An 8,853-nucleotide genomic window follows, 5' to 3' on the forward strand; every position below is an offset into this window, starting at 1 on the left:
ACTCCTTAATTGTTATACATTTTGATAATGCCTCTCTAAATTTTAAAAAATTTTAAAAAATTTTAATTTGATGTAATTGAACCACTACGTCAATTTTTTTTTTTTTTTTTTTTGTCATCAAATCCTAATGGAAACTATTAAAAAGACTAAATTACCTTTTAATTTTTTTTAATTTTTTTTTTCAAATTAACGGTAAATTTATAATTGTATAAAAGTTGCAGGGGTATAAAATTTTTTTTCATTACTTTTAATGTTCAAAAACTGACGGAAAGGGCATAATGCATTAAATTAAAAAATTGAGAATAAAATTGAAAGATTTTAAAATTTAGGGATAAATGCAAAATTGGTCCCTGTGGTTGGCCTAATTTACAAATCACTCACTATGGTTTAAAAAATAATTTATATGTCCCTAGGGTAGGCCAAAATAACATTTTACCCCCTGAACTCATTTTCCATTAAATGACTTAACGGAAACCGTTACATTTCCATATCACACCCAATAAAAATAAGACACGTGTTCTTTTTTATTTATTCTTTTAGAAAATAACAAATAAGTTTTTCCACGTCATTTCGAGGCTCAAACACACATTCCACGCCACATTAAATAAACCTAATCCCTCTATATCCCATGTGTCGCCGTCGTCTTTATCTTCTCCAACGATTCTTGCGTTCATCTCTAGGTGAGCTGTTGGGTTTCGTAGTACGATTGAAATCGCCACCAGAGAATCGTCAGAAACGTCACGACGGTAAACCACCTTGCTTTGAAGCTTTTTTACTTTTGCTTTTAAGATTTTGGGCATCTTTGATATGTGAATTAAAAGCATATCTCAAAAAAGAGATCACTTTTTAAAAGATGAACCTACAGTTTGCTTTTTAAAGCCACCATCTTCCAACATCTATTTAACATAAACCAGAAAGCACTTGCTATAGAACAAAAACAAAAAAACTAGACACACAAAGAAGGAGAGATTGTTTCTGTAAAAAGCACTGCCAAAAAACGCAGATGCCCAAATCTCAGAGTAACCATAAGATCAAAGATGCCCAAAATCTTAAAACTGGAAGTAAAAAAGCTTGAAAGTGGGGCGTCTTATCGTCGTGATGTTTCCGGCGGTTCTCTGGCAGCGATTTCAACTCAGGAAAGTGAATCGGTGAAGAAGATTATCGACGCACTGTGGGATATAAGGATGAAGACGCACTGTAGGAATTGAGGGATTATATTTATTTAATTTGACGCGGAGTGTGTGCTGGAGTCTCAAAATGACATGGAAAAACTAATTTGTCATTTTTTTAAAGCATAAATAAAAAATAAAACAAGTCTTATTTTTATTGGGTGTGATGTGACAATGTAACAGTTTTCGTTAAGTCATTTAAAGGAAAATGAGTTTAAGGAGTAAAAAGTTATTTTGGCCTACCCTAGGGACCTATAAATTATTTTTTAAATCACAATGAGTGATTTGTAAATTAGGCAAACCACATGGATCAATTTTGCATTTATCCCTAAAATTTAAAGAGATACTTTTCAAATCGTATGATAAATCAAAAAAATCTTTGTAAAATTTTCCTTAAATAAAAAGGTCAATCTGCTCGAAGTATTATATTTCTCTTCATTGGTACGATGAGTATTTAGATGTCCACCAAACAATTTGGGAGACGAGCCATAGCATTAGCCCCTCAAGCCCCCATGACCCCGCTGAACTTTCCATACAATAAGAGTTTTACATGGACCTTTTAAGCCCAAACTAAAGCTTTACCTCCCAAAAAAAAAACAAACTGAGCCCATAGCCCCCTAAAAAAAACTTATATGAACTTTTGAAGCCCAAATGCAAGTCTCCCTAATTTTATTTTATTTTTCTAAATGACAGAAATTTCTTTCGAACCAGTCTGAAAGAAATATCTTCTAACTCATGTAAAATAGTGCTAAGTGTCTATAAATATTTAAAATGTATATTAAATTATTAACTTTATTAATAGTAGTTTACTAACTTAGACTAAATTTAATGTGTCTTTTAAATATTTATAAATACTTGTCTCTATTTTAAATGGGTTGAAGAATATTTCCTCCAAATTAGTTTAGAGGAAATTTCTACCCTTTTCTAAATATGGCGGTCCAACCCTCCAAAAGAAACAAAATTATATAGAAAGGATTTCTCACGACATTATTTTTGAAATAAAACATTGTATCAATTTTTTTTAGTTCAAACTCAAAAGCTTCTCGGTAAGTCACCAAAAATTCTAACAATTTTTTTTTTTAAAAAAATCATTAATGTTATTTAAAGCTTAATTTCCTCGACAGTACTTTGGCTCTTTTATTTCTTTTCAATTTTCTTTTATCGTGAGCTCAGAAGACATAGATTACAAAGGGTTAACCTCGAAAAAACTAGGAAATCAGTAAATCATTTTCCTAGCTCCTCTAATTATAATCTTTTTCTTCTTTCTTCTTCTTCTCTTAGATAATCTTATTGTATTGTGTTATTTTTTCGAGGATACATATAGAGTTAATTACTTTAGCTATTAGGATGTGACTTTTAGGCTCCCACGCAAACCACGCCCGCATTAATCGACAAAGCAAAATTTGCTAAATTACTAGGGAGCGAGCATTTACATCTGGCTCAACAAAAGTTTAGTTAAATTTAGCTAAAATATCACTTTTTTCTATTTTAACTATCTATTTTTTAAAAATACTTATATTCGGCTTTGCATTTTAACTATCAACTTTTAATATTTTATTTTTTATTCTTTATGTAATTCTACAAGTGAAGAGAGAGAAGTCTAAATAATTTTTAATTAAAGGAGAGAGATGAAATGATTTTTTTATTAATAAAATTATAGATTATTGAGCTACAGTACTCAAAAGCTCTTCAGCAAACTCTTGGCTACTTTGTTGAGCTAAATGGAGAGTAATTTTAACACTATGTCTCAACAAAATAACCATTAAATGTTGATTCTTTTATTGTTTAGTTGCATGTAGTAGGTGATTGGGTAAAAGCAAATCCCAAGTTATGTTCATGATTCTGATTTTTCAAAAAGAATAATATATTGATTGGCTACTTATTTAGGCATTGTAAACAAAAAAAATCTGACATCTAAACAAGTTAATATTTTTCTTGGTGAAATGAAAATATTTTGTTCCATTCCAGACATTCAAAAACAGAGAAAATATTTCTCATAAAATATTAATGTCGGAACAAACGGAACCTTACACGAAGAATAATAGCATGAGAAAAGAATATTTCCTGACCTAAAAAAAAAAAAAACAATATCAATCAAGCTTCTTAAGAGAAACATTTTGGCTTATTAATTGCTGCCATCGAACGAAAGTCCAGTGGATAAACAGTTTCGTGTAAAAAAAAAAAGTTTATATTCTTAAAAAAAAAAATTCAAAGCATATATATATATATATGCTAGAAATTTTTTCACTAAAGCAAGTTGTGAATATGACATGGTCGTCAGAAGGGGTTCATGTTATGCATTCAGCATGAATAGCTCAGGAAAAAAAAACAAAAAAAAGAGTCACCTCTACGAGTACTCTACAAGAATAAAACTAATATAAGCGACCGTGTGAGTGTGATCTTGATGCTTGCTTGATCTAGATATACATTTAAAAAAAAAGAAGATAATTAATTACTCCAAACAATAACGTCGCGTTGCATGCTCGATCAGTCATCTACACGTACATCATCAACCGCAGTGAAGTTGTCTCTTTTGTTTTGTTTCAGTGATGCATTCATTCAAGTGGGAAGTCTAAGCAGAGAGAACATGATTGAATTGCTATTAAAAAGCACCATCATCTAAGCAGAGAGAACATGATTGAACATATTGACTTGGACCCAGATTAAAGGATATATATTTAGAAGAACATGCCAGTAATTTGCAAAACTTAATTGTGTGTAAAAAATTATATGATCAAAACGAAATAACATTTTATATATATGAAATTGAGAGATAGAAATTAATCCACTTATGCTCTCCTTCTTGCCATAGACACTGGATTTCCATCGAACAGTTCATCAATCAAAGTCTCAATATCCTCCGGCTGGTACTTGATATACTTCTCCGATTGTCTCCCTGGAGCCAAGTATTGCTGGAACCTCCCTAAGAAAGACCGGTAAGCCGGAATCATCACCGCCGATATGGAAACCCGGAGCTCCGACTGAAGCTGCTCGTCGCTGACGACCCAGGTGGTCTGGGTTCTGTGAATCTCATCGAACATAGCGTTGAAGTTCTTGAAGCGCTCCTTCAACACCGGCTTGGACACCTTCCCATGCCCACTCGCCTGAAGACCCTCGTGGCTCATACACTGCAACACCTTACTCCACGTCTCTCTCTGGTAGTTCTTGTGATACTGCCTCATCAGCGACGACCGCTTTCTGCACCACGTGTCGCCCATCAACTCGTGGATCTCCGTGGACCCTTTGATCTTCTGCAGGATGTACCTCCCGTTGTTCATCAAGAAAACGTAGCACAACGCGTAGTCTTTGTACAGCTTCGACTTCATGTCAAGGTTCGCGTCCAAGAGGTCCATGATCGTCATCATCTGTACCGAGAACGGCGACGTTTTGGGCGTCGACACGTCATCGGATTCGATCTTGAGGTGTTTCTGAAACACCTGCTCTAAGGTTTCCTTGTATTCACACGCGTATTTTAGGTAGTTCATGACGTAGCGGGTCAACGGGTGCACGGCGCCGCTAGGGACAGGTGTCCTCCCATGGTCGCTCTTGATCGAGTTCTCGAGATCACAGAAAATGCTCATTGCGGCTTCGCCCAGCCGGGTCTTGGCCTCCGACGCCTCGGATTTCAGTTCCTCCGGGTACGACCCGTCATCCATGACCCGAACCAGATCGCGCAGAGTCTCGTACATGTCGAGGAACTTGAACAACTTCTCGGCCGACCGCTTCGTCACCACCAACGCTTCTGCAAAATCGAGAAGCTGTAAAACGACGGGGCGTGCGAGATCTAGGAATAGTGTTTGAGACAAGGAGGAGTGGTCGGAGAAAACGGAGTCACAGAGCTTCCGTTCGCCGGAGAAGAAATTGGTGGAGCATTGCTTGACGACTTTGATCCACAAGGCGATTTCTCCTTCCAAAGACTCCCATTGCATTCTCTGGACGTCGTCGATGCATACGTAGTCGTAGCCGAGCTTGTTCAACGCCCCTTTGAATGCGCTTCCCCTTAAGATGCCATAAACCATGCAACACTCGCTCTCGTACCCCGCGAAGATCATCGCCGACGCAATCTTGTTCATGTTGGAAATGGCTTCTTGGGAGAATCCTGGGAATTCTTCTTGCTCTTTGTTTTGTTCGATCGGGTCGGGTAGGACGCACCGGTCTTGCTCGTGATTTAAATCGAACGAGGACTGCTTCGATGGCTTCTGAGATTTCTGATCTGAAACGTTACTGTTGGGTTTGGGTTCTTCATGAAGGAGGACTCGTAACTCGTCCTCCAAAAACGACATCGCTCGTTGTAGCACGGAGCTTGCTCGGTTGAGAGAAGATGATTGGATTGGGAACTCATAAATCCCGTTCGACAGCTTCGAAATCCGATTCACGGCTTCCAGAAACGACGCGTCGTCTTCACGGTCTCGACCAAACTTCGTTTTGCATGCATTGTACGCGTGGATCATGGACTCTACCATTTTCGATAATAACTCCACAGAGTTGGGTACTTGATCCGGTGGATCCGATTTTCCTTTCTGGGCATTGGTTAGGGTCTCCAGGAACCGATCAACCTCATCCAGAATCTGTGCGAGGCTCAGCTCCGGATCCAACTGTGGTGGGTCTTCCTCGACGTCTTTCTCTTCCTTTTCTTCGTGTTGTTGTTGATGATCGTCCGATTTCGCATCAACGGTCTCTGAATTATCTCTGGGTGATGACACATTGTCGTTCTGATCAGAATGTGGCTTCTTCTCCATGACTTGTCGATTAGTTTCCTTTTTCGCCTTCTGCGTTTGTGCGTGTTTAAAAGAAATTAAGGAGGGATTATGAGTTGCCAAAAGACGTCAAGAATCATATCTTCTTCATAAATTTTCTTCACCAAAGGAAAATATTTTCAATAACAATTTGTTTGGAAGGAAATGAAACGAAAAGGGTGTACGGACGTGGTGGAGGTTTAAGGTGCAGCCGCTTATTTTGGGGGTGGTGGCAGTTGGTAGGTTGACCCGTTTCACAAGGTTGCATCACGTATGTGTATGCTTCCCACGAAGTTGCCAAGTCTTTTATTTATATATTATTATTTTATTGTTCTTATCCGGTGGAGTGAGTGCGTGTAGCATTACGAGTAATTGGGTGCCACTCATCATGTTCTTCAGATTGATAGGAGGAATAAAATAGCGCCGGCAAGTCCCGAGTCCGGTAGTTGACAAACCATCGTGGTCATTGGTCGTGAGATTATTATTAGAATACTGAATTTTAGATTGATTGCTGTTCAATGTGACACGACATGGATGTGTTTTGATTATTCTACATGCCTTGCATTGCATTCCAGAAGACGATGGTGGTGTTCAACACTTCAACGGTCAATGAAAAATAAAATTTAACGATTTAATTTGATAGCTTTGTCTGATTTGGAAAATAAGCTATGTTAGTTTGTTTCTTTTGTCAGGAAAAGGATAAGGGAAAAAAAAAAATGACAAGGACAAGATGTCTTCCGTGTGTTTGTTGGGTGGAAGGCTAACTGGCCCTAGAAATTAATTGGTCCGGCCCAGATTGATGAGCCCATGTATTATGGTAGGCAAATCTCTAAAATTTCCTACAGAATATGAGATTGGAGATGTGTGTCTCATGGTGTTTGAGCAGAAGGGCTCCACAGCCTGAGGAGCCCGAGGTTTTTTGGAGTTTAACAAACACAAAACTTTTGGACGAACCAAATGAAAGAGTGAAAAAGGCTTAATGGACGAAGAGATGGCTGAAACGATCCGAACGAAGCATGGGCCAGACTCTTGGGTAGGCGGCCAGCAGCCTTACCCACTTTACCAGACTTAACGCTTTTTATCGAATTGAGATCTCCTCCTATTATAGAGAAATTTGAGATTATTCAATTGTTAATTGTGGCATTTTATTTTAAATTTAATGGTCTATATAATGTCAGTTGTTTTTGTATAACCGAAGCATCAAATGCTGACTTTTGTTTTATCGAGGTTTAAATAATTTTATAGACCATTAAATTTAAAATGAATTGTCACAATTAAAAATTAGATAATTTTTAATTTCAATCCGCTTTCATCTTACGTCCAAGTGTGATATGAAGAAAAACATTGGGATATTTCCCTAATCATCATCATGATTTACCTGTTTGCTGCGATGGATGTATGACAGTGGATATGTACGTTGTAGACGCATTCCAACCATGTGTATATATATGTTTCTTCTGCATGTGAGGAAGCACATAATAATTGAGCCAATAATTCAATGGCTATTGTACGTATTCCATTCATCATTTGCATGTACTGACAGAGTTTACGATTTTTGTTTCTAGGGTGATTTGATTGACTGATTACGCGCTAAGTACTAATTAAGAGAAGGTTGAAAGGAAAATAAGAAACAAAGATTTCCAGAGAATCCGGCAAAACCATCTCTTCATGTGGAAAAGTAGTTATCCGACCCAGTGACACAGAGAATTGGCTGTACTACGTCCTCTAGAATAAAAGGTAAATAAATATTATTCAAACTAGTAAATGCCTTTTATATTTCATTAGAGTTTCACCAATTTTATGAGTCATTCGGCCTTCAAGTCATTAATAAAGACTCGTGTGAGACTACCTCTTAAATGTAACGCGGTGTTTTTTTTTTTTTGAAATTTAATTTTTGTCGGAGTGTACAATTTTTATTAAGAAGAAAAAAAAAAAAATTGCTTTTTGAATATGATCAATGACTACCACGACCATTATTTTATGTGAGAAGGAGTAGCCGAACTATCGCATAATAATTACATCTAAAGGTGGCTGATCTACATTCAAAACTGCTATAACCTGATAGCGGTTGAATTAAGAAATGACTCTTAACTACTTTCAAAGCTAGCTGTCACCACCTCTCAACCTTCTAGTAACCATTTGATGAATCTATGTTACATCGATCAGCTTTGTAAAATATTTTTTCAATATTTGTGTGGTGGATATGATTACTATATATCATCAAAGCGTTGATGTTGGAACATTGGGTAGTGGCTCCGATCCTCACTGTCGGGTAAGGGTAATGTAATATAAAAAGGTATAAAAAAAGTAAAATCTTTTGTGATTGAGAATGACAATTGAAGCTTCTTGGAGGAATAGGATGATAAATATTGGGAATAAGTAATATATAAAAATCAAAGGTTGAAGAAGAAGCATGAACGATTTCCACCTCCGGCACTGTGTGCTTGCTTTAGGAATTTTGTCGGTGGCACGTGTATGTTACCCACGCCTCATTTCAAATCTCAAATAGTCCAAAAAGTTTGAACGGAAAACGTGTGGCATTTTCTCTGACTTCCAAATTAGTAAATTACAAGATTTACATTCTCTTCTGAGTTGTAGTCACCGGACGATAACGACAGCATTTGGCAGTTGCAATAAGCTCAGACTTGTAAATATATGATCAGGGAAAAGTACTCTAAATGTGTGGTTACCAAAATTCTATCTCTCACTTCATTTTATATATATATATATATATATATAAAATTAATTTTTGTGAGAAGATACATAAGAGGATATAAGAGAGCACCTACTATGTGGTTGGTGCATAAAATGTTCATACATTTTTAACACCTAAACTAAACTCATCTTAAATAATAGGATTGAAAACACGGAATTATTTTGCAACACCCAACCGGAAAACACAACTCCTTTCTTCTTCATCGCCGGCCAAATCCAACCGAAAACGCAAA

At 36.7% G+C, this 8,853-nt stretch overlaps 1 protein-coding gene across 1 annotated transcript; it reads right to left on the reverse strand.

The window, feature by feature from the left end:
* Positions 1-3,958: 3,958 nt before the first annotated feature.
* On the reverse strand, positions 3,959-5,908 carry EXO70C1 (exocyst subunit exo70 family protein C1). Its single transcript, XM_059590921.2, has one exon. It carries the CDS (start codon positions 5,906-5,908, stop codon positions 3,959-3,961), a length of 1,950 nt encoding a protein of 649 aa, XP_059446904.2.
* Positions 5,909-8,853: the final 2,945 nt, after the last annotated feature.

This window comes from Corylus avellana, chromosome 4, assembly GCF_965113065.1.
Source record: "Corylus avellana chromosome 4, dhCorAvel1.hap1.2, whole genome shotgun sequence".
Classification (NCBI taxonomy): Eukaryota; Viridiplantae; Streptophyta; class Magnoliopsida; order Fagales; family Betulaceae; genus Corylus; species Corylus avellana.